Genomic DNA, 27,126 nt, shown 5'->3' on the forward strand with positions numbered 1-27,126 from the left:
CCCTTATACTATCCTTGTTATTTTAGGAATCAAAACTCTCTTTACTTTCTTGGTATCCATAGACCAAATGAAGCATCAAAGGGAATTCTTCTGCATTTGCAATAGGGAAAAGATAATCTGTCCTTTTGATTTTGCCTAATGCTATTAAATCTTCAGTTCTGCAGAAGCCTGGTTTTTCAGAAATACGATCTGAGCCAGAGTCTCAGGTACCCTGGCAGACACAATTGGTGCTGTTGTTTCCTTTACTGGCCTGTCTCCCTCTCCCTCTCTCACAGCCCCACCCCTCCCCAACACTGAGAGTTTGAGAGTGAAGGTCCCTGACACAGAGGAATTTGTGCCTAAGGCAGGGAATACCCTGGTGGCTGCTCAGCTACTTAGAGAAAGAATGAAAACAGCTTACACGTCCTGAGACTCTGGCAAATTTCATAAGGTTCCTGTCTTTGTGATTTGCTAAGTAAATTTGGTAGATAAACTTGCACTAACTAAAAAGAGACTTTTGAAATAAATACCGACACTATTTCAGTTATATCATTCACCTTTATGATTTGGTGAATTAATAATAACAGTCATGTTATTTGTTAGCTGATTGATTTACAATGTGCTGGACAGCGAGCTTGAGTTGCCATCCAAATCCTGACTGATGCTGAAAAATTAGGTGTATATTTATTTGTTTGGAATAATGACTGAAAAAGGAAGGAGCGGAAGGTTTTGAAGGGAATCTAAAAGTATTTTAAAGGAGTGGTTTCAAATCTTTTGAACTGGGATATTTACAGAAAAATTATAGGCCATTTATCAATAGAAAAGTTCATAATGGCAGAATGTTATTATCAATTTAATAACATGTTCAAGTGAATTTGCATTTTAAGAAGCGTGAAAACAGCCATCTACATGGGTTTGTAGAAAACAAAAGCAAGAGTGTGAGCACATTCAGTGTTAGACAATAATTGGTGCATATGTGGGCCCACTCACGCATTTCTTGAGCACCTGCTGAGTAGGCCACCGTGTTCGGAGTTCAAGTCAGGAGGGGGCGGTGGATACAGCTTTGTGTAAGTAAGAAATAAGTCACATTCCTGTCCTCGTGGAATTTACACAATGCTGGAGTCCTCCAGGATACCTGAAGCTCATAGATAAGAACCGTATCAATGATCATCCATCAATTTTGACAGTAACTGAAACTAGATCATCTTCAAATCACACACTCTGTACGGATTTCAATAGTCAACTCTCAAAAGTGTAAAGGAACTTATATTTTATTCAGGTCAGTGTTTTTCTCTTTTGCTTAGGTTGGGGAAGAACTTGGAAATCACGTGTTCTGGGTTTAATATTAAGAAAAATTGAGATATTAAGCCTGAAATAGCTAACTATCAATTTCATGCCAGTTAAATAAAAACCAAACTTTCACTGTGGATGCCAGTAATTTAGCATATAAATCAATGAATGAGAAACTTCAAGTTGAGAAGCTTCTATCTTATCAGATTATTTTGTCCTATAAATTAGAAAAATATGACTGCACTTATATTTTACCCCAGAGGAAAAGACTTATTTTACCCAACGTATTTTCGCTTGTTGTTGTTGTTGCTGTTTTTTTTTTAAAACAGCTTATTGGAGACATAATTTACATACCGTAAAATATATCCAAGTGTGTAATCCAATGATTTTTAGTAAATTTATGGAATTGTGACCAAAGGCCAATCCATCACTGCCATCCAATTTTAGAACAGTCTCATAGGCAGACTCCACCTGCCTATTTGTTATGACTATCCTCAACCCCATTCCCAGACAACCACTGATCTATTTTCTCTCTCTTTTGATTTGACTTTCTGGACATTTCACACAAATGGGATGACAAAATATATATAGTCTTTAGCATCTAGTTTCCTTCACGTAGAACAGTGTTTTTGAGGTTCATACATGAGGTGTAGCATGTATCAGTAGTTGGTTCCTTTTTATTGCTAACTAATATTCATTCCGTGGTGTAGCTAACCCACATTTTGTTCACCAGCGGGTAGGTATTTCTGCATTTACCTTTAAGTGGTAAGACACATACTGTGGTCCAGCTTCCATGGTAGCATAATGTGAAATAATTGTAGGGTCCAACCTCTTATTTATACTTATGAAAAATATATTCATGGTATGGAATACACCAATAGTTTCTGTGTTTGCCATAACTGTGATCTTTCTATGACGCTCCCACAAAAAGAGTAAATAGTCAACCCTGTGCAAGGAACAGAAAGCATGAGTCATTTGGTATTCTAGGTTGGACTCGGAAGATGTTTCACTCTTTTTTTTTTTTTTTTAATGTTTATTTATTTTTTTAGAGAGAAAGACAGAGGGTGAGCAGGGGAGGGGTAGAGAGAGAGGGAGACACAGAATCCAAAGCAGGCTCCAGGCTCTAAGCTGTCAGCCCATGAACCGTGAGATTATGACCTGAGGCAAAGTCGGACATTTAACCAACTTGAGCCACGCAGGCGCCCGGAAGATGTTTCACTCTTGACATTAATATTTGCGAAGAGACTACATCTCCTTTGCTACCTGCTCTTCACAAATGATGCATTTAGAGTGGGCGAATTTTGATGATTGTTTTACTTAACAGTGATAACTGAAGAACTCTCAAAAATATGAGTGCTTCCTAATAACATATTTTAATGGCACACTTAACGTAAAGCATATCAGAAATTTCTAGCACTGCAAAAGCATTGACCTTTGGTTTCCCTCTCTTAGGAATCAGGAACCTTGAACAGCAGCTCAGTCAGAACCCCCACTCACCCTGCTTTGTGCGGACTGCTACAGCAAATGTATTCTTAGGTTACATTTGACAATTTATGCTTAAAGATCCTCTTAGAAGGATTTCTCCGGTTGAGTAGAAACCCTTCTATTCAAAGTTGGCAGATTCAGTGAAACTCAAGAGAAGACAATATGTCTCTTCATGCGTGGAAGTGACTGCTGACATTACACTTTCCTATTGGGGAAAAAAGAGCGTTAATATAATTTAAAGGTTGATTTTATTGATGACTTGGAATGCAAAGGATTTTATTTTTAAAATTCTAAAATTTGAAAGCAAGATAGTTTAGATTAAATAATGTAGTTTTCCAAAGCTGAGTGTGCTGAATAGAACTCGTTTTTTTTTTTTTCTTCTTCTTCTTCTTTCTGCTTGAAATACAGGAACAACTTGCTGAAATCCCTTGGGTGAGAACACTGTGGTTTTGATGATCTGTGATTGGATGAATTAATCAGTCTCCACTGGTAATGTCTTTTTTTTTTTTTTTTTTAACTTGGTAAGGTTCAAAAACTTCTAGAAGAAGTGCATTTTTCTAGACTTCCACTGACAGTGTCATTCCAAATGTCTTCTAAGAGTCATATACCATTTACAAGAACCTGTCATCGCCCTTCCCACTTTTATATGCTCTGAAATTGGTGGGGACATGCACGCATTCTTTCTTTTTAATGTTTATTTATTTTTTTGAGAGAGAAAGAGAGAGCAATCAAGCAGGGGAGGGGCTGAGAGAGAATCCCAAGCAGGCTCCACACTGTCAGCGCAGAGCCTGACGTGGGGCTCAATACTACGAACTGTGAGATCATGACCTGAGCCAAAATCAAGAGTTGGACGCTTAACCAACTGAGCCACCCAGTTGCCCTAGTAGTTCATTCTTCCCTATTGATGACTGAGATTCAACCTATGGATGAATATTTGAATTTTTCCCAGTGTTTGGCAAATAGAAACATTTGTGCTTTATGGAACATAGAGCTTCATTTAACTTGGGTAGATACCTAGAAGTGGGATTGCTGGGTTGTACAGTGTGTGCATAGCTTTATAAGAAACAGCCTAAGGGCTCTCCAACATGGCTGCCCCTTTTGCATACCTGTCAGCAACAGACAGGAGTTCCAGTTGTTCTACATCCTCATTCAAACCTGGTATTTTCTGTCTTGCCCCCTCAGTAGATAATTTTTTCAATGAAGGAAATTATGTTGAAGCGAAACTATTCCCAGATGAGTGTCAGAAGCTAAAGACATGCAGTAGATTCCTGAGCCCTCCACTCTTCAAATATTTTATAAAGCTACAACGGAAATTTTCCAAAAGGGCACCTTCCTTGTAACTTTACCCATGACTCAGATGTATATCATTAATGTGTGCTGCTTTTCATTTTCTCTTCACTGATAAGTCATAAGTGGCTTCTGGGGCGCCTGGGTGGCGCAGTCGGTTAAGCGTCCGACTTCAGCCAGGTCACGATCTCACGGTCCGTGAGTTCGAGCCCCGCGTCAGGCTCTGGGCTGATGGCTCGGAGCCTGGAGCCTGTTTCTGATTCTGTGTCTCCCTCTCTCTCTGCCCCTCCCCCGTTCATGCTCTGTCTCTCTCTGTCCCAAAAATAAATAAACGTTGAAAAAAAAAATTAAAAAAAAAAAAATAAGTGGCTTCTGAGTTGTTAACTGAGGTCAGAGCAGAAAGAATAGTTGACTGATTGGGGGTGGGTGGTAGAGGGTGGATAGTGAGGGGACAGCTGAGCTTAGACATTGACACTTCCAAGTGATGTCCTGTAATCAAATGTCCTCAATAAGCTGTGGTCAGAACCCACCGTTTTTTACACCATGAAGCCATACTGCTTCGGTTCGTGGAATAAATCTACTGAGACAGAAACATCTGCTCATGTTTCAAAAGGACACACTAGGGAGCTCACAGCAGGAGTAAATTGACTGTTACTTAGTGACCTGACTACTATACTAACTTGGGCCTAAGAAATTAGACTTAGAAACCCATTCAGAATTCAGCAGAAAGCAAGGTAGTAAGTTGGAAAGAGCCAGCAGACTTATGGCTTGCGATCCACGACCATCATTAACTAACTGTCTTTGCTTAATCTTGTTCAGCCTCATTTCCTCATCTGTAAAATGGGAATAATGACACCAACCTCTCAGGGTGTTTATGAGGATTATTAAAGGCAGCAAACTCTAGCTTGAAAATAGTAGGCACTCAGCAGGCTCTGGTCTCTTTTCCCTAGTCTTCCCCAAATTGGAATGGATTCATGTGATTTGTACCTTTTGTAGTTTAGCTGCTATACTGGGCACTAGGTGAAATCTTCAGCTGTTTTCAAAATTTCAAATTATGCCAATGAACTATGAAGATAGATTATTTCATTACAAAGATACCTGGATTTAAGGTCACTTCACCTGGGCTCAAGTGGAGAGGTCAGTTTATGACCCTGAAAAACTTACATCACTTTTCTGTGACTTGGTTGCATTATACCTATGTGTATAGGTGGATTTAAATATAGCCACAGATATACAGATAATAGATATAGCACAGTATATCGTAATGATCAATTTTGACAATATAGGGAAAATGATTTTTAGTAAATGGCACAGTGTTTGTCAATTGCAGTTATTTGTATATTGTATTTGTGCCAATGTTTCGATCCTTTTAAAAAATGAAATAGCTTTTATTTCATATCTAAGAGCTTTCTTTTTTTTTTTAATTTTTTTTTTCAACGTTTATTTATTTTTGGGACAGAGAGAGACAGAGCATGAACGGGGGAGGGGCAGAGAGAGAGGGAGACACAGAATCGGAAACAGGCTCCAGGCTCTGAGCCATCAGCCCAGAGCCTGACGCGGGGCTCGAACTCACGGACCGCGAGATCGTGACCTGGCTGAAGTCGGACGCTTAACCGACTGCGCCACCCAGGCGCCCCTCTAAGAGCTTTCTATAGCATGGGTCAGGATGTAGATACATGTTTGTATACATATGAGTGTCACAAATGAATAAAATTAATTCTGCTTAAAAAATCTTAGATTATTACTTGAAAACGATGTTATTATTACTTGAGCTCAGTGCTAACATGCATGGCTTTTGAAATACTGTTTGTTATGTTTAGGTAAACTGCACAGTCACCTGAGATTTAGCCAGCTGACACTGGATGTCACCATTGTGCTGTGTAACGTAGTTGCAGAACAGGTGTGCTGTTTAATATTCAGCACACGGTCAGTCTCACCAAGGGCTTGGAGATATGTTAGCTTTTTTCCCTCACATAACCTAATTACCGTTGTTCACTTTTATTGCAACTTACTTTTTCAGTTTCTAATATCTAAGCACCAAACAATAGTGACCAAGAATGATGAAACAATATTCAATATTGTTAGCTCAGAACCGAGAAACTGACAACTCAGAAACTGTGCTTAAACCAGTCGGGGCTCCTGGTTGCAAACCAGTCAGTTAAGCGAATTGATTCTAGATAAGTTGAAAAGGAGCTTACTGGTTTGGAAATGGAAGAATCCAGTGTGCTGGTACTTGATCAAAGATCAGTCTGTCACGAGAGTAAGATAGAGTCCTGGCATCGCCACTGGTCCCTAGATACCACCACTGGTGTTGCTGCCATCTGGACACAAAGCCCCGCTCTATGCCAGGCTCCTTCCCTTCCCAGGAGAATTATGGGGCTTTCACTGCCTCCAGCTTCAGCATGCCAAGGGCCAATCCCTGAGTGCTGTTTCCAGATGGGAGCACTCAAGTGGCTCACTTTCTCCAGGCCCAGGGAGTGAGGAAGAACAAGTAAGGGACCTTTCCTGCAAAGACTCATACAGGTGTGATTCCACATAATCTGGGGAGGAGATTCAAGTGCTGGACAGTCAAAACACGCACGTATCCATCATGGTGCCTTTCAGGTAACACCCATAGAAGTGAGTTGAGAATACCGCTGTGCAGTCAGCTGAATTTTATTGTCCCTTCTGTGCACGGACCTGGAGTCAGTTGCATATGCCTTGTGGCACACTTTCTCCCGCACTTTGCTACACCCTGCCTTTCCTTCAACGTTGAGAGAGCCATACCAGCCAGGAATAGACCTGTTTGAAGTAGCTAAGGAGACACCTCCTCTAGTCAACTGGAAGTCTTAACAAGTTTCAGTATTAAAAAAAAAAATCCCTGCTACATTGAAAGAAAAGAAAAAGAAGTGGCAGGCTACGTTGCATACCTTGTTGTTCCAAGAACATTATTCCAAGCAACTTCCAGCCTTTCTCTTGCTCCCCGCTTTGCCTGGCATCCTCTTCTCCCAGGTGGCCACACAAATTCAGTCTTTTTAGTCAAGTCTTTTGCTTGAATGCCACCTCTTCAGATGGGCCTTCCCTCACCACTGACCCAAAACAGCACCTCCTTTTATTTTGTTGCCCTTCGCTACTTTTCTCCATCACTCTTGTCACCCACCTCTCGCTACATTCCCTGTGTATTCACTGGTTTGTTCAATGTCTGTCTCCTCTCCGTACTGAAAGTCCCGTGAAGGCAGGGTGTCTGGTGCACTTCTGTGGCCACAGCACCCGACACAGCTGTATGCTAATGAATCTTTAATATATGAATGAATCGATCAAAGGTTACATAGAGGAAGAAAATACCTTTGTTAGCATCTCAAAGTATAAACAGTTCCCGTATTCATTTCCTGGGACTGCTCTGACAGAGTACCACAAGCTAAGTGGCTTAAACGTAGTAATTTCTTGTCTCACTGTTGTGGAAGCTGGAAGTCCAAGGTCAAGGTGTTGGTCGGGGTAGGGTCTTCCGAGGCTGTGAGGAAGAGTCTGTTCCATGTTTTTCCTCCAGCTTCTGGTGGTTTGCTTGCCATTTTAGGTATTCTTTGGCAAGTAGAAGCATCACCTTGTTCTCTATCTTCAACTTTATGTGGCATTCTCCTGTGTACCTCTGTGTCCAAATTTTTATAAAAACACCAGTCGTGATGGATGAAGGGCCCAGCCTACTCCAGTGTGACTTTGTTTAACTAATTACATTGGTAATAATCCTATTTCCTAATAAGGTTACATTCTCAGATACTGGGGGTCAAGACTTCAACATAGGAATGGGGAGGGAGCAAAATCCAGCTCCATAACAGGGCCTTTGATGTGTTTATTGTATAATGGATAAGCCATTCTTATGCCATTAAATAGAGAAGTATGTTTAGTTACACTATCCTGGGCGACCATGGATGTGTTGGTTGATCACACAGATTACAATTAATGCTTATGAATTGCTTTATACATTGTAAACTATTCATTATATGTTAGCTTAATCAGGTGATGAATTATTGATGTGTTATTGAGAAAGAACCAATACCGTGGATTTGCCAGTCTTAAAATCCCAGAAGCAGATTTTCCTTTATAGCCCGCTCAGTCTGCAGACTGTTTGAAATATTACCTGGTTCTTCTTCTCTACTACTCAGATTGCTTATCAGCAGTCATTGTGGATAATGGATACATATTTTATTTACTCATTGGACAAACACATACAAATCATTTATTATGTGCTAGGTGCTGTTTTAAGTGCTTGGAAAATGTTAACTCACAAACAACCTCATATTGTTTATTATTTCTATCATTATTCATTATTAATTTTATCTGAATTTTACTGCTAAGGAACCCGAGGCGCAAAGAAGTTAAGAAACTTGCCCAAGGTCACACAGCTGCTGAGTGCCGAGTTGTAGAATGTTCTTTCTTCACAGAAAGCCTCGTAGAACAATTCAGTGTGTGACAGAACAAAGCAGAACTGCTTTGGTTCACGTGGAGGTGGCAAAGCCCTGTCTACTTAGCACCACTCCTTCCTCCTGGGAGCCCTGCTCGAAAAGCCCTGATCTAGAAACTAACACCTTTTGGCACGATGCCACTTGGAAGCTCTCTTCAATCCACTCTAGCATAAAACAAATAAAATTCTTTTCTCGCTTTAATTAACTGATTGTGTTTTATTTTGAAAATTTTATCTGCCTAATCTACTCCTGGCAGAAATCAAATGCTAAGATGGATTTTCCCCAGGATGGTAATGCCATATGGCAATTTGGACTTTGCTGGATTAAGCTCCCCTTGGACTTCTTTATACAAATCAAGGGCGCAAAAATTTCCTGAATCAAAGAGAGAACATTTGAATAGAGTTGGATATAAACTTTGCAACCAGATAAGCATGAACTGCCCCTCTGTTACAGGCTGCACGTCTTCTGTGGTTATTAATAATACAAAATAATAGGAGTGACCATATTAACCATTACTGTCCATTAGTGCCTTGTGCAACCAACAAATTGAAAAAAAAAAAAAAAACCCCTCAGAGGCACCTGGATAGCTCAGTCATTAAGCCACCAACTTCAGTTCAGGTCATGATCTTGCAGTTCAGGAGTTCCAGACCCACGTCAGGCTCTGTACTGACAGCTCAGAGCCTGGAGCCTGCTTCAGGTTCTGTGGCTCCCTCTCTCTCTGCCCCTCCCCTGCTCGCACTCTGTCTCTCTCTCTCTCAAAAATAAATAAAACATTTTAAAAAATGCTCAGAGGGGTGCCTGGGTGGCTCAGTTGGTTAAGTAACTGACTCTTGATCTCTGCTCAGGTGATGATCTCATAGTTTGTGAGTTCGAGCCCCGTGTCAGGCTCTGTGCTGCTTGGAATTCTCTCTCCCTCTCTTTCTGCTCCTACTCCACTCGTGCTCTCACTCTCTCAAAATAAATAAATAAACTTTTAAAAAATTACAAAAAAAAAACCTCAGTTTTGCAACTGTAGGTGTTTTACCTCTATTTTACAGATACAGGTAAGTCGAGGCTAAAATTTTATGTAACTTGTTTAAGACAGCCCAACCAGTGAGCGGAGGAGATACGATAATTTGAGAAATATCAATGATTAAGGAGCATAATTCCTTGATATTAAGAATAAAAGACATGAAAGAGAGTGTATTTAGGATATATAACATGAGGCCCAATGTGATTTTCAAATTATGAAAGACTGTGAGAATCCATCAGAACCCTTTCTGAAGAGTGGTTAATTCCTGTTCTGAAATGCCCCTTATCATTTGTTAATGTACACAGTGTGTAATGCACTAAAAAGAAAAAAAGAATGCAAATCAATCAAATGGGACCATAGATCCAGGGGGACTGAACTGGAGAACAAAACAGAACTCAGACCCAACTGATTATTCTGCTTGCCTATATTTTCCCACAGATTGTGCTACACCCTAACCCAGGGGGCAGCAAACTTTTGCTGTAAAGGACCAGATCGTAAATATTTGAGACGTTGCTTGCCACATATTTTCCCTGTCAGAACCACTCGACTCCACTGTCGTAGGGCAAAAGCAAAAGCACAGACAATATGTAAATGAATGGCTGTGGTTATCGTAAACCTTCATTTGTGGACACGAAATCCGCACTTGATATAGTTTTCATGTGTCACAAAATGTTGTTCTTGTTTTGATTTTTGGGGTGTGTGTGTGTGTGTGTGTGTGTATGTGTGTGTGTTGGACCATTAAAAGCTGTAAGAACCATTGTTAGTTCCTAGGCTTTGCAAGTAGGTGGGAAGCCAGACTGGGCTCACGTAGTTTGCTGACCGTGCCCTTCTAGTTTATAGACACACTATTTATTGTCTCTGTAGATGTTGCTTTTATTTCAAGTTTCATTTAAATGCTGTTTTGGGACCAAGAACTTCATCCCAGAAGAGATGTCAGAGGACTAAGTACCAGAGGCACCTCCACTCACAGACTGCAAACAAGACTTGCTGAATTGCAGCTGCCAAATCAACTTCAGGCAAAACAAATAGAAGCCATTGTGGCTAAGAGGATTTATGATAAAATGGAAAATTCTTGGCATACTCTGTCAATTTCATTGAAGATTAAAGGATAAACACAGGACTTTGAGTTATCCCAGAAGCTATCTGGTTTTAAAATGATGCTAGCAAAAAATATGAAAATTCTTCGTGTGCTTTAACAGCACAGGTCATTGATAAATTTTAAATATTTTTGTTTGTTTGTTTGTTTTTGTCACTAGGGAAGCCAGGCTTAATGTGATGGAAACACTCTTGAACTTGGTGTCCAGAAGACAAAGGCTTGAGTTACAGCTCTGTTAGTTTTACTGTGACCTTGGGTAAGTTACCACCTACGGGAGTCTTGGCTTCTTTATCAGCAAGATGATATGAATAATCCTACCTCACAGGGCATTTCGTTTTCCTTATTTTATTTTTTTTGTTCTTTACTATTTATTATGAAAATTTCAAACAGAAATAGACAGAGGAGTGTGCCCTTGCCTGCTTCAACAACTCCCTGCATTTTGCCAAACTTCTTTCATCTTTACCCCACCAGATTTTTTTTCTCTACTAGAGCATTTTACAGCAATTGCAAATGTAATATTATTTTACCTGCAAATATTTCAGTCTCTATGACTAACAGAAAAGATCTTTCAAAAGATCTATCATAATTCTAATATCATACCTAGCAAAACTAGTGATTCTTTAACATTATCTATTATCCAGTCGGTGTTAAAATCCCCCCAGTCGTCTCAAAAATGACTTTATGTAACTGGTTTATTTGAATCAAGACCCAGAGAAGATCCAGATATTGCATTTGGTCACATGTTTCTTAAGAGCCTTAATTTATGGCAATTTTCCTTCTCTTCTCCCCCATCTAACTTTATATAGTTAATTTGTGGAAGGAACTAGTTATTTTCCTGTAAAATTTCACATAATTGGGATTTGGCCAATCGCAACCTTCACCCTTGTAGAGTCATTGAACATTTTCCTCTTATTCAGATACTCACTGTCCTTAGATATAGAGGCTTGATCAGATTCAAGTTCACTTTTTTTTTTTAATTTTTTTAACGTTTATTTATTTTTGAGACAGAGAGAGACAGAGCATGAATGGGGGAGGGGCAGAGAGAGAGGGAGACACAGAATCGGAAGCAGGCTCCAGGCTCTGAGCCATCAGCCCAGAGCCCGACGCGGGGCTCGAACTCACGGACCGCGAGATCCTGACCTGAGCTGAAGTCGGATGCTCAACCGACTGAGCCACCCAGGCGCCCCAAGTTCACTTTTTTTTAAGCATACTTTGTGGGTGATGCTTTCTACTTATGATTGTACCACATCTAGAGGACAAAGTACCTGGTTGTCTCTTTCTACTTATGTTAAGATTGATTAGTGTGGTTCCCCAGGTTAATGCATTCTTCATCAACCTCTCACCTAATGATTTTAGGACTGGTTGATAGCTATTGTTTAGATCCATTACCTCCTAAGAGATTGCAAAATGTAGTCTTCTAATTCCATCAGTCCATTTGGATTTATTAGTAGAAATTATTTTTTTTAAGTTTTTATTTATTTATTTTGAGAGAGAGGGAGAGAGAGAGAATCCCAAGCAGGCCCCACACCAGTAGCTCGGAGCCCAACACAGGGCTCGAACCCATGAACCGTGATATCATGACCTGAGCCAAAACCAAGAGTCAGACGCTTAACCGACTGAGCCACACAGGGGCCCTTCAAAATTTTTTATATGTTCCAATCTTTTATTCATTCCTCTGTCAGCTTGATTTTTGTGTCTTATTTGAGTAGTATTTGATCACTTTCTGCCTTCTGGTATAGCAAGATATCTCAAAATCACTTTGTACGTTTCTTGTCCAAAGTTTAACCATTCAAGAAGCTGTGGTTTCTTTTTGTAGAAAATGGTACTGGGAACACAGTCTGGGCACTGGGAGTATTAATTGCTTGTATTTCTAAATTTTGGAGTGTCCAAACCTGGAATATACATTTTTAAAGGAAGATAAATCATTATTTTATACACATAATTTCAATTTGGATTATAAGTTTTTTACAGAACATTTTTTGTTATAATTGTAGGGTTTTTTTCTCTTATGCTCAAAATCTTGGTTCCTAATGATGTTAAGACAATGGCTTTGTGGCTTTATTCTACATTATACATCTATGTGCACATGCACATATACTAGTTTCAAAATTGCAACTCCAATATTTCCACTAACAATATTATTAGTGAGTGTAGTTTAAGATTGTTTTGCAATTTTCTTTTTTTGAGATTGAGAAAGGAGGGGAGGGTCAGAGAGAGAGAGAGGGGGGGGGGGGAGAGAGAGAATCCCAAGCAGGCTCCACACTGCCAGAACAGAGCCCAATGCAGGGCTTGAACTCATGAACCATGAGATCATGACCTGAGCTGAAACCAAGAGTCAGATGCTTAACTGACTGAGCCACCCAGGCACCCCAATTGTTTTGCAATTCTTTCTATTCTTAGGGCATAGCTCACCTGGGATAAATAGTCCCTGGGTTTGTTTTAAAGTCACTTCAAATAATTCATGTGGATATGTCACCAACCTGATATACGGATATATTCATTTGTTTTATTTCTTATCTTGAAAGATTTCATCTTCTTTTTAATTTAGTTTTATTTTATAATTAGGTAGAATAATTACATCGTTCAATGTCAAAACTTAAATCACAGGTTTTCCCTTTCTATCCACCTCTCCCTTCTTTTAGAAATTATGATGCTATGTATCCTTTATATTTCCTTTTCTGAACCATGCTTTTTTATTGAATAATGCATCCTTGGGAAGACTCCATTGCAGTAGCTAGTTTATTCAACCGGTCCTCTTTTCGTGGGTATTTGGGCTTTTCCCAATAATTTTGTATTATAAATAGTTCTCCCATAGATGACCTTTATAGCTATTGAGAGATAAATAAAGTATAATGTATATTGTATATAAGTGATATATACATAAATATATTTGTATATAAGTGACATATGTATGTATGTATATACACATATATCACTTATATACATATGTGTATATAGATGTATATATCATTAATATAGATATATGTGTATATATGTAAATATCACTTACATATATTTATACATGTACATATCACTTATATATGTGATATATACATATGATTTTGTTATAATATATGATTTTAGTTCTACAGTGCTAGAATAATAATAATGTGCTAGAATATAAAGATGAATAAGATGTGGTCCCTACTCATGAGGTCATACAGTCCAATATGATATAGAATTAAAAAAAAAAACACTTTACATTTTTCCTTCTCAGATAATTTGATTTTTACGCTTCTAATCAGTGAATGCTTCAGCTGGTATTGTTTTTATATTAATTCCTAGATTTATGGATATATACAGATATCAATAATTTATAATATTTTGTACTATATTTCATGACAGTGCTAATATAGAACTTCTTTTAGTTTATGAATCATATTATATCATATCACCAAAGAAGTTAGTTTTGTCTAACTGATTTATGTTTTCCTAGAGCCAGAATTCACAATGACAACAGTAACCGTAACCACAGAGGTTCCCCCAAGGGGTAAAATAGAAGATAATTCTGCCTTGTATGAGTCCACATCAGCTCAGATTATTGAAGAGACTGAATATGTGAAAAAGGTATGTAGGTGCTGGAAATCATATCAGCATATAATTTTTTTTAAGTGAAACCTAATTTGGATTGGTGGGCTTTGTTTCTCCCTCCATAGAACAGGTGAGGACACATTTGGCAAGAGACAATCTTGATAGTTGAAATTTCAACACGTTTGGTAAACTTCTTTTGAGGATATGAACCTCTGCTCCCACATGTGGAGTAAAATTGAATAATGGGCCAAAAGGGTTCAGAATACCTATCAGCACTTAATTTGCCCCACACTATTCACCTCTGCACTTCCTACTGTTTTATATCATTTCTCAGATGTTTCATGAGTGCTGATACTATGTTCCCAAGTAGATGTTTATGTGTTTTGCTGAGCCTCTGTCTCTCCCGACCTGGTTCCTTTTCACAGCTCAGGGTTGTTGTCCCCAATGACTACATGTGGGCATGTTACTTCATTAAAAATGTGAAATCTTATGAGAATCCAATGATAATGACTGACAAAACTATATATTTTTTATGAACTGTTTCTTAGAACAGACGGAAAAATTTGGAAAGAGACAGTTTGTAACTTATTCAGATCAATTAATTCATCTTTGAGTGTCTTGCAATTCCATAGGTCAATAAGACATGGAACTTATATTTCATGCATAAATTTGTATGATCTTCTCTTAGTAATTATTCTGTAGTAATTACTAAATAGTAATTATTCTCTAGTAATTACTAGCTAGTAATTACTACAAAATAATTACTAAGCTGTAATTATTTTGTAGTGATTACTAAATAGTAATTGTTTTATAGTAATTACTAAACAGTAAATTAGTACTAAATTACTACATAGGAAAAATAGAACTAAATAGTATTAAATACTAATTACTATATAGTAATTATTTTATAGTATAATATTCAATTAGGCTATATTTTAGGTTTGACTGAGAAAGAATTATAAAGACCAAATGCTCATTTTCTGCAATCTAAACAATATTAGCCTAAATGCAAGTCAGGTTGGTGGTAGTTATTTTTGTCTTACTTTCTAGATAAATCAGGTATACTGTAGCTGGTATAAAGAAAAAAGTGTTTGGCATTAAATGCCTTTGAAAAAAAATAGAATATTTTTTTTTTCTCCTAGATCCGAACTACTTTGGAAAAGATCCGAAATCAAATTTTTAAAGACGAAGTAGGACGTAACAGCACAAATCACAAACTAGAAACAAAGGTAATGAATTTACTCACATGTACCACTTTATTCCTTCAGTAAATAAACATAAAACAGTATAAACTTAATTTAAATAACTTTTTAAGATAATTATTAAATTATTCTTTGAAGCTTTGAATGTTGAGCGTTAAATATATTGTCGGTATCTAAAGATGTTAATAGGCATTTGTATGAAATATTTAACCACAGATGTTATTAGTAGCCTCAGATTGCAATGATTGGACCTTTCTTGAATATTCTAAATGGGGCTTACTTGTCTAAAGTATATGAGGAGATGTCAGCCCAGTCAGGATATATGGCAGCAACATTTCCAAAAAAACTGATAGAGGTACAAGCTTTTAGGTTCACCTCAGTCACACCAGTGGACACAGAGTTGACGCTATTAGGCCATTTGGTCGAGTGATTAGACAATTGATAAGCTTAAATGCACCCTCTCTCTTGTGGCTGGCTTTATATGCCTAATATTAAGCAATCTATATTAGCCTTGTTTGGATTATGCCAGGTTAGAGCTCATCTGAGCCAAGTGCACCTTGTCAATGTCAGTGTTGCTCACTATGTAGTATGGCCACAGAGAAAGCAGAACATAGGATATGAGGCATAAACATAGTTCCCTTCATCATTCTCCACCTCCCAAACTAACACAACCAGCCCCAAATGTTTTCTTAAAGTAAGTGCTCAGAATTGGAAAAAAAGGTTAATGTTTGTGAATGATGGGACAGATAAAAAATTCCATTTTGGTTATATTGAGTTGTTTATTAGACCTCTAAGTGGAAGTTTCTATTGGGTGCTGAGTATCTGATTCTGGGTTTCAAGGTAGAGGTCTGGGCTAGAAGGTCTAGGCCATAGGGCAGAGACTTTGGGAATAAGGATGGCATTTAAAGTTCTGACATTGGAGGAGATCACCAAGTATGTGAGTGTAGATAGGAATAACAGAAAATTTGACCACTGAGTTCCGAGATACCCAACACTTAAGAAGGAGAAGAAGAAGGAGAAGCATCACATCAGGCTGGGAAAAGAAGCTAATGAATTAGAAGAAAAAATAGGAGAGGGTGGAGGCACTGAAGACAAGTGAAAAAAAGGTTTCAGAAAGTGGGGAGGGGCCACTATGTCAAATGGTGCCTATGAGCTAAGTAAATTTAGGCCTGAACCTTGACCATTGGATATAACAATGGGGAATGGGGAGGTTGTTGGTGACCTTGATAGGAGTAGTTTCTTAAGAATGGACATGAATTGTGTTGCCAATGTGTCTGCCCTGGTCATCTCAAATCTCAGATGGTCAGCAGACAAGTACCAGCATCTAAGTAGCTGCTGCCCTGCCGCCCCCCCCCCCCAACCCCCGCCCCTTGCAATATCTGAACAGTGTCCCTGTAGGAATTTAGCCATAATGATCTAGGGCTGTGTTGCTCTCAAGGTGGGGGCTGTAGTCCCAGCAGCAGCAGCAGTATCAGGAAGCTCCTTAGAAATTTTTTTAAATGTTTATTTAGTTTTGAGAGAGAGAAAAAGGGGGGAAGAGGCAGAAAGAGAGGGAGACACAGAATCTGAAGCAGGCTCCAGACTCTGAGCTATCAGCACAGAGCCTGACATGGGGCTCGAACTCACGAACCATGAGATCATGCCCTGAGCTTGGAACCTTAAGGGATTGAGCCACTCAGGTGCCCCTGGTGAGCTCCTTAGAAAGGCAGCATCTGGAGCTCCACCCCAGATCTCTTGAATTAGAATCTGCATTTTAACCAGATCTCTCACCAGGTGATTCATATGCACATTAAAGTTTGAGATGCACTGATCCATGACCTTTGTAGGAATCTACTGCTGCCCACAATCTACCTTCTACCAGAGTCTTCCCAGCAAGTATTCTTTAACAAAGTAAAAACCAAAATAACTCCTACTCTATATAGAGAGAGTAAGAGTATAGAGTAGGGTCTGGAATAGAAAAAAAACCATGACAGAATTATGGTGACCATATTTCCGTTTTGTATCTTTGTGTGTGTGTTTTAAAACACTATATTCTTTTTGTTGTTGTTGTTGATTTATTTATTTAGAGAGAGACAGAGATAGCATGAGTGGTGGGGTCGGGGGGAAAAGAAAGAGAGGGAGACTGAGAATCCCAAGCAGGCTCCTCACTGTCAGCAGAGAGCCTGATGTGGGGCTTGAACTCATGAAACCATGGGATCATGACCTGAGCAGAACCCAAGAGTCACCCGACTGAGTCACTCAACCGACTGAGCCACCCAGGTACCCACCCCCTTCTTTTTTGTTTTTTTATTTCTGTTAATGTAGCCCATATTTTGTATTGGAAAGAATATTGGCTTTGTTAAACAAGCTTGGATTCTCATTCTGGTTCTGGTATTTATTTTAGGTATAACCTTGGACTTCTTAGTGAAACTCTCATCTGGACATAGTGACGTAGTGCCTTCTAGCGTTTTAAGCATTCAGACAAAGGGGTATTTACACAACATCTAAAAGATTACCTGGCACATGATAGATGCTTACTAAAAATAGAAGTTATTATTTTTTAATTATATAATTGTAGGCTATGGAGAATTGTATAATTCCTTAGTGCATCTTGAGATAATTTGGAACAGCAGAAAGCATAGGATAGATACTCAAGAAGCTGTATCATGGGCTCTCCCACTTACTTACTATGTAAACTTGGGCTCAGTACCTCATTTTTCATATCTGCAACATTGATGTAATTGAGTTAGATGGTTTCATATTCCCTTTCCACTTCCACATGTCTTGATTCCAGATGAGATTTATTTTATGTTCTAAGTGTATTTTCAGTAGGCTAGAGTTTACTTGGAGTCACACAGGCAGTAACATTCAGTTCCGACATCTCTGGAAATGTACTATGTGGTGATTGCAGTAGGCATCATTGAACATTGAATATTATGTATTGTAACTCTTAAGTCTGATTGTGTTAGTTTGTAATACAATATAAGCAAAATGCATTTATCTGTACGACTTAGATTAAAAAAGAAAGAAAGAACAACTGGTCTTGTAGATACCATTTAGCTCCTAAAAAATGACTTAATGGTATATTTAAAGCGTAGGAATGGGGTGCCTGGGTGGCTCAGTCAGTTAAGTGTCTGGCTCTTGATCTCACGGTTTGTGAGTTCAAGCCCCACATCGGGCTCTGCACTGACAGTGCAGGCTTGGGATTCTGCCCCTCCTTGCCTCTATCTGTCTGTCTGTCTGTCCGTCTCTCTCAAAATAAATAAATAAATAAACTTTTAAAAAAGAATTTAAAACTGTAGGAAATATAAAAGGTATAAAAGATGTACGTCTACCTCCTTTTAATCTAAGAATCTAATCAAATTTGAGCAAATATAGAGGCCAGCCACTTCAATTAGAATTCTTCATTGGTCTTCGAAAGTTGAAGGATTTATTTTGTGCCAACCTGGATCTTTTTTTGGCGTATGGAATAGTGAGCGACAATTGTTGCTGTCAAAGTTTGTAGAGGAAAGAAATAGTGAGGTTTCTGATTTTCATGTTTATTCATTTCAGCGCTGCCCAAACATTCACAGCGGCTCTGGTTCTGAAATGGATCCCTCGTATTGCAGTTTGCATCTGCTCGTGGAAAGGATGAAAGGAAAAGACCTGAAGCTCTTAGAAATGAACAAAGAGAATGAAGTCTTGAAAATCAAGGTATGGCTGCTGGTAGAAATTTCTAAATTTTTGTAGTGTTAGGCCTTTGAGACAGTAGGTTTCATGGATGTGTGAGAGCGGACAGACATCCTTATGTATCCGTAGATCCAGAAGTATGCTCAGCTAATGTAGAGAAACACTTTTCCATTTCATAAATCCCACGGGTTTATTTTGGAGACTGTTTTTACTATTGAAAATCAGATCTCACAAAAATCCAACGGGTATAAAGTTCCAGCCGTGCAAGATGAGTCCGTTCTAGAGACCTGCTGTACAATACTGTACTTGTAGTTAATATGGTGTCGTACCCTTAAATAGGTCTCATGTGAAGTGTTCGTACGAAATAAATTTCTAAAGGCTTTCATGTTTAATAAATATTAAACATGAGCACTCAGAGTCAGAGGTCTCTCTATTTTACTTGATTAATCCATTGTTGAATGCTTTATTTATTTATTTATTTGCTTGTTTGTTTGTTTTGGTTTATTATGTATGCAGCCCTTGCAATGACGGTAAATCTTTGTGGCCATCCCTGTTTATTTCTTTAAGTTAAATCCTTGAGAGATGCATGACACTTTAGCTTTATTGCCCTTCATACTTCCTTCTTGTCCCACTGCTATTTTAGGAAAATGCATATTTTAGTACTGTTGTGGGCATCGATGATAAAACACCTGTAAATAAGTGTATAAGCTGATAAGGCACCGTGGAACTCTTGGAAGGGTGCAGTCTCTAAATGCGGGACATGGGCTGTGGAGCTTTGCTTTGGCCTGGCCAGTGCAAATCCTTCTGCATGACAGTTTCCCTAAATAGGCTGCTTCTCATTTTACATTTTCCTCTTACCAGATAATAGCGTCTTTACTCCTATCCATTGTCTAGGAGGGTGCAAATGGTACAGTTACAACCTTTTTTTTAAAGTTTATTTATTTATTTATTTAGAGAGAGAGAGAGCATGTGTGAGCATGGGAGGGGCAGAGAGAGAGGAGAGAGAGAATCCAAGCAGGCTTCATGCTCAGTGTGGAGCCCAACTCAGGGCTCGATCTCATGACCCCGAGATCATGACCTGAACCGAAACCAAAAGTCGGATGCTTAACCGACTGAGTCACCCAGGCGCCCCCAGCCTTTCTGTTTTTAATTGCCTGCCAAACTGTTCTGCCTTTAACCCTTTTTATTGTAAATGTCAAAACACACACCGTGACCTCTTTTCCTAGCTGGAAGCTTCCAGAGAAGCAGGAGCGGCGGCTCTGAGAAACGTGGCACAGAGGTTATTTGAAATCTACCAAACACAGTCGGAAGAAGTTAGAAAGAAACATGAGGATGATAAACACTTCCTCAAGGTACTGAGTTAGCAGCTGGTTCACTGGAGAATTAACACCCCAGTGTGTGTGTGTGTGTGTGTGTGTGTGTGTATGTGTGTGTGTGTTCATGCCTCTCTTTTTGGGGGGTTAGACATGAAGTAAGCAATGGCCTCGTGACTTTGGCAAGCCTTGGGCAGGATGCCCATCTTCTGTGCTGGTCTCCCCGCACCCCTGCTTAGCCTGGTACCTACATGTTGTTGAGCTGTTATGTTGCCACCCTTGCCCAGAGCCTTCTGGAACACAGGTGGGAGGAGGCTGTGCCACCCTGCCTGGAAATCAGGGCTGTGCCAGGTGACACTGGCCAGTGACTCCTCTCGTGGTTCTGCTTTTGACTAACTAGATGACCTAGAAAGAGTCATTCTCCCTCTCTGCAGTTGGGTTTCCTTGTCTCCACAATGAACGAGTTGGGCTAGATCAATGGTTTCAAAATGGTTTTGACCCTAGAATACATTCTTCAAATTAAAAAAACAAACAAAAAATGTATGTATGTGTACATTTATATTTTAAAATACATATTTCATACTTTTTTAAAGAATTTTAATGTTTATTTTGACAGAGAGAGAGAGCACATGTGAGTGGGGAGGGACAGAGAGAGGATCTCAAGCAGGTTCCACACTGTCAGCATAGATCCCGATGTGGGGCTTGAACTAACAAAACATGAGATCATGACCTCAACCGAAGTTGGACGCTTAAGCAACTGAGCCACCCAGACACCACTACATATTTCATATTTTAATATAGAGCTTATATAAATTAAAATATTTTAAAAGCATACATATGTATATGTGTATATATGTGTGTATATATATCATAGACCCCCCCCCACACACACACATGCATACTTTTATATTTGTTTGTTTTTAAATCTGAAGTATATATTCTAGGACCAATGAACCTTTATGTGAAGAATGTATTCTGGGACTGGAAAAGGAACAAACAGTGACTCTGTGTGTGTGTGTGTGTGTGTGTGTGTGTGTGCGCATGTCTGTAGGAGTCAGCTGAGACACTGGCAAGTGAGCCTTCACATCTATGATCTCTAACATAACCCCCTGCTGTCAGCCTGGGGAATAACCCCCAACACAGTGGGGAATCACTGTTCTGCTTTTACGACACTTTCTGATTAAAAATAAAACATTTTTTACTTGAACATACATGATTTTTTTAAGTTTACTTATTTATTTTGAGAGAGAGCACGAGCAGGAGACAGGCAGAGAGGGGGGAGAGAGAGAGAGAATTCCAAGCAGGCTCTGCATTGCCCGACACAGAGCCCGGCACACGGCTCGAACCCACGAACTAGGAGATCATGACCTTAGCCAAAAAACCAAGAGTCAGACGCTCAACTGACTGAGCCACCCAGATGCCCCTGTAAGATTTATTTTTGTTGTAGATAAGTTTCATTGAGAAAAGTCAAAAATTTCACTTTTCTTACATTAGTATCTCTCTTTCTTATACCAGTTCTGGTAGCATGCTTTATGGTAACAAATGTAAACATTCTAGTATATTATTAAGTCTAGGTTGGTTTAGTGTTGTTGTAGCCCATCAGGTTTATTTGGAAGGAAAACACTAAATTCAAAACAGTAATTTGAATCACGTGTGAATTTTTAAATTTTGGGGGCTACTCAAAATTATACAGGGAGATAATATCTGTATAAATTTAATAAAAACAATCATTTGACAGTTGTTTTTCTGACCAAAGGTTAACAAACTTGAAAAGGAACAACAACTGAAAAAACATGTTGAAAATCTGAATCAAGTTGCTGAAAAGCTTGAAGAAAAACATGATCAAATCACAGAGTTGGAGAACCTTGTACAGAGGATGGAAAAGGTAAGCCCATGGAGAATTAAAGGGATTCTTCCTGACAGGGCTGGGGAGAGAATGTAAGAAAATAACACTAAAGGGGCGCCTGGGTGGCTCAGTCGGTTAAGTGTCCGACTTCGGCTCAGGTCATGATCTCACGGTCCGTGAGTTTGAGCCCCACGTTGGGCTCTGTGCTGACAGCTCAGAGCCTGGAGCCTGCTTCAGATTCTGTGTCTCCCTCTCTCTGACCCTCCCCCATTCATGCTCTGTCTTTCTCTGTCTCAAAAATAAATAAACATTAAAAAAAAAGAAAAGAAAATAATACTAAAATAAGTAAGACATTAGGTGAAAGTATGCTTTGCCACTACTGAGACTTTAGAAAGTACCCAATAATGTTGGTTTTTCCCCTTACACACTTAATATGATCTGTACTGTCACGGATTGACCTCTACAGATACTGCTCATATCACTGTTACTTTCTTTCTTGAGTGTATGTATGGCTTAGATAGGGGAAGCAGGCGAGGCTGTGAATGGAAGCAATGGAAATGATCGCAAAGTCCGCCTATTCCTAGTAATAATACAGAGGATCGCTATAGGCTAATTCTATGTATTAGACTCAGTGAAGTATCCATTTTTTGGCCATCTGAGTTCACTTTAGGATTATAAAATTCTATGGCTGTATTAGGACAGATAGAATTCACATTAAGAAAAGACATTCTGGGGGCGCCTGGGTGGCGCAGTCGGTTAAGCGCCCGACTTCAGCCAGGTCACGATCTCGCGGTCCGTTGAGTTCGAGCCCCGTGTCAGGCTCTGGGCTGATGGCTCAGAGCCTGGAGCCTGTTTCCGATTCTGTGTCTCTCTCTCTCTCTGCCCCTCCCCCGTTCATGCTCTGTCTCTCTCTGTCCCAAAAAATAAATAAACGTTGAAAAAAAGAAAAGACATTCTGGGGCTCCTGACCGGCTCAGCCGGTTAAGCATCTGACTTCCACTGAGGTTGTGATCTCGCGGGTTCGGTCCGTGAGTTCTAGCTCCACATCTGACTCTCTGCTGTTAAGGCAGAGCCCACTTCAGATCCTCTGTCTCCCTCTCTGCTGCCCCTCTCCCATGCTCCCTCTCTCTCAAAAGAAAAGAAAAGACATTCTGCAGAAATTGGAACTTCCTAAAGACAACTTAGGGAAGAGTAGTGACAGAACAAAAATTATTAAAAATTTTATGTAGTATGCCTGTGAGTGGCTGGCACTCTAAATATATACAAAAGGTGAGCACATAAACTTAATGATGCATTCCTTAGAATTTAGAATACAAACCAAGGAATACTGGGTTTTTAGTAGCAAAACAAACCAATAGAAAATTGTGCTCTCTGAAACTGAATTTGGGGTAGATAAGAATATAGGTTTTGGGGGCGCCTGGATGGCTCAGTTGGTAGGGCGTGCAACTCTTGATCTCGAGGTTGTAAGTTCGAGCCCCACACTGGGTGTAGAGATTACTTAAAAATAAAATCTCAAAAAAAAAAAAAGAATATAGACTCTGACTTCTGGTAAATATTGCCCAATGAAGTTTTATATTTATTATAATGATGCCCTGGTTTGCCTCTTCTCTTCTCAGCCTTGTTCTGTTTTATGTCTGCTTGAGTTGATGTCACTTTTGAAATGTCACTTCAAAAGAATCACATTTCAATATTCAGGTGTCTGGCCAAAGGAAATTTGATTAATTTTTCTACGTATTTCCCAAGAATTTAATTTATAACACTGAGTTTGGTTGAACTTGTGAGTTCCTGTGAGGCAATCACAAAAAATTGAATAAATCCAAATTTAACTGAATCTGGTAATACTAATACGTAGCTCATCTGTGTTGTGGGGTGGGTTACGGAATGTTTTACTGTAGCCAGATACATTGGGCTAGAATGTCCTCAAGCAGCTGGTTTGCAGGCAGTGTGACAGTTTATAGTTATGATATTTTGAACAAACTAACATTTGGATGAATACTTTGTAGCATTAGAATTTTATCCTGTAATAAATAGCTCAGCAAACTAATCACAAAGAATGTTTGCACTTAGGAAAGGAAGACAATTCTGGAATGCAAATAGAGCTGACTAACCAGCTTTCATTTAAATTTGGACTTGTGATCACCTCATACCCAGTAACACTGGGTCAGGTGTAGTGGCCAGCTGTCAGTCTCAGAAAATTAACAAAAGAACAGCAGAATATAATTCCAGAAAACCCGGTGAAATCTGTACTGGATGTGAGTTCATCTCAGAATTCTGGGTTATATTCACTTGACTGTTTCTTCAGCAAACATATGAAGACTTAACATGTAACAGTCAGAGCTTGAGGCTGGATATCTATTTGTGAATGAACCAGACATAGTCTCTTTGTAGAGATTGCAGTGTAGTACATTTGCGTTGTGTGGGACTCAAGGAACTTCCCACATCTCTCTTCATTCATTCTCCTAGGGGTCCCCAGGGAGGCAGACACCCCTATTGAAGGTAGGGGAATGTACTCCAGAATAAAGTTGATTAGCTTAGATACTGGCAGGCATTTTTGAGAAGTGATAGTCTAGCATTTATCTTGATATCGAAACATAACGGTGGTCTGTCTCTAGGTGCTCTGTGACAGAGTAAGCGGACAGGATGCCCATGGTTCATGGTCATGCAGTAGCCCTCTAGAATATTCTGGTTCAGTGATTTCCTAGAGTGGAGCCTACTGGAATCTCAGAGAGGTAGAGATAGTTGGGGATGGAGCAGAAGGGCAATGTGCAGGAGTTTTTAAAAAATATTTTTAGTTTCAAGGCATGTTATATTTGTAAAACAAACAAGCGAATAAATAAAACTATAAGAAACAAAGCTTGGCACCATATTCTTGATTTAAGGTTACTGAGAAAACAGACTGTGATGAAGGGTTCCTCGGGGGGGGGGGGTGGGCATCAGAATGAGAGGAGACGGAACTCTAGACTTTTGTGTTAATAGGGAAAAGACATGAGTTCGAAAAGAAAAAGGAAATGAAAATTAAAAATGAACACCCCCAACAAAGGTTGATAAATATTGCCCTGGTAGTGGGTGGCCCCTGGAGAAGGATTCATTTTCTACTCACTTGAACAAGCCACTGCTCCAGTAAGTAGCCATTAGTGGTATGAGGGCTGGTAATGAACACATTACTTAAAACCTTCACCATCTGCCCCACTTTAATCAGGAATGCAGTGAGAATGAATTCCATAAACATAGTGATAAGCCAGCAAAAACGCCCAATAAGAACATTTTAATATGGCATATGTTCCTTTTGCTAGCAGTGCAATTCTGTTGCATCATATTTGTTTTCCAGTGTCATTGATTTAGCTCTATTAGAATTTTAGAGCTCAAAGGTGCTTTTGAGACCACCTAGTTCCTCATCACCATTTTATAAACGAGGACAGTGGGAGCAAGGAACGATTTCCACTGTCCTCCAGTTACCAGTTCAAAATGCTTTCCATTATGCCCCCGTCTTCTCTGGCGTCAGATAAAAATGATATACGCGGTTCCTAAATCATTTAGATGTTAACATATGGCAATTATTTAAATTGGTGTCTACTCCACTTTGATCAATAGGACGAGGGAACTCTTGAGCTCCCAAGAGGTACCGTTTTTTTGAGAAGAGTAGATTGTCCACTGGGTGGCGCTGTGAACTCCTTTCCTTTTCCAGAGGACACTCTGAGAAAAAGTGCTAGCCAGTATGGTATGATTTTCTGTGTTTTTAGAGAGGAAGCATCAAGAGCCCAAACTACATGCTGCAGCATTGGCCACTGCAGAACATTTAGTTGTCCAGTTGTCTTGTCTGCTTGAACTCTGGTTATGAAGATCCATTGAGAGTTAAGTCCTTTAGGATGTTTGTTAAACACCATTTTCTTCCCTACAAAATCGAAATATATTATCAGTGATGTGTTTCTTTAATGATCCAAGTATCCCAATAAGATTGTGAGGCATATTTGTGATCCCTCAAAAATAATTTGAACACAACTAGGTGACACAAGGGAAATTTCCATATGTGGCAGGAATGCTACAGGAAAAATCCAAAAAAGTTAATGCAAATTTTAAAAATAATAGCACATAAGATATTAAGTGTTTGGCACCTTCAAATTATAAACTGAGGTCATAATATATGTCCGAGAAGCATGTGGACTTTTCACATATAATATCTCCAATTATCTCAACATTTCAATATAGGTAGTATTATCCCAATTTCAGGGAAGTTCAAAGAGTCATGACTGAAAAAAAAAGAAACATGACTCAAACAAATATAAAATGAATATATGTCAGATGTTTTACTCAACTTATTCATTAATAAGGAACCAATAAGATGGTAAATCTGTTTTAAAGGATTTTGAGAAACTGGCTATTAAAAGGCATTTTGAAAAAAGGAATATAGAATCGGATTACTAGGTTAGACACAAGGCTGGTTAATATGCTTTGAGGCAATTAAACCATAACCTGTGGGCTTATCTTTTCTACCAGGCAGAAATCTACAAATGAACATGCGACTTCACAGAGTCGGGGCTCTAACTGAATCATAAATGATGAAGTCATAAATGCAGGGAAATTCTCCATGAGAATTGGGTCAGGTTATTAAACAATGACCCAGTGTGACATTAAAATCATATATTGTTTTGATTTCCAAGTTTTGGCTAATTTTTCCTAACAGAGATCAGGCCCAGAAAGGTTAAAGCCTTGGCAAAAATTACGTAGTCACAGTGTAACTAGGTCAGCCTGTGTCCAGCAAGATACTTGCATTTTTTTAAATTTTTTTTTTCTCAACGTTTTTTTTTTTTTTTTTTTTTTTTTATTTTTGGGACAGAGAGAGACAGAGCATGAACGAGGGAGGGGCAGAGAGAGAGGGAGACACAGAATCGGAAACAGGCTCCAGGCTCCGAGCCATCAGCCCAGAGCCTGACGCGGGGCTCGAACTCACGGACCGCGAGATCGTGACCTGGCTGAAGTCGGACGCTTAACCGACTGCGC

At 39.2% G+C, this 27,126-nt stretch overlaps 1 protein-coding gene across 2 annotated transcripts in view; it reads left to right on the forward strand.

The window, feature by feature from the left end:
- Nucleotides 1-3,184: 3,184 nt before the first annotated feature.
- CCDC68 (coiled-coil domain containing 68) overlaps nt 3,185-27,126 on the forward strand; it is a 48,034-nt gene continuing 24,092 nt past the window's right edge. For both annotated transcript variants that reach the window (XM_030292260.1, XM_030292261.1), the window contains exons 1-7: nt 3,185-3,243; nt 10,749-10,844; nt 14,025-14,155; nt 15,262-15,348; nt 18,853-18,993; nt 20,196-20,321; nt 22,039-22,167. In XM_030292260.1, the coding sequence (XP_030148120.1) occupies nt 14,039-14,155; nt 15,262-15,348; nt 18,853-18,993; nt 20,196-20,321; nt 22,039-22,167 (600 nt within the window). In that variant the 5' untranslated portion in view covers nt 3,185-3,243; nt 10,749-10,844; nt 14,025-14,038. The remainder of the gene's footprint in view (nt 3,244-10,748; nt 10,845-14,024; nt 14,156-15,261; nt 15,349-18,852; nt 18,994-20,195; nt 20,322-22,038; nt 22,168-27,126) is intronic.

This window comes from Lynx canadensis, chromosome D3, assembly GCF_007474595.2.
Source record: "Lynx canadensis isolate LIC74 chromosome D3, mLynCan4.pri.v2, whole genome shotgun sequence".
Lineage (NCBI taxonomy): Eukaryota > Metazoa > Chordata > Mammalia > Carnivora > Felidae > Lynx > Lynx canadensis.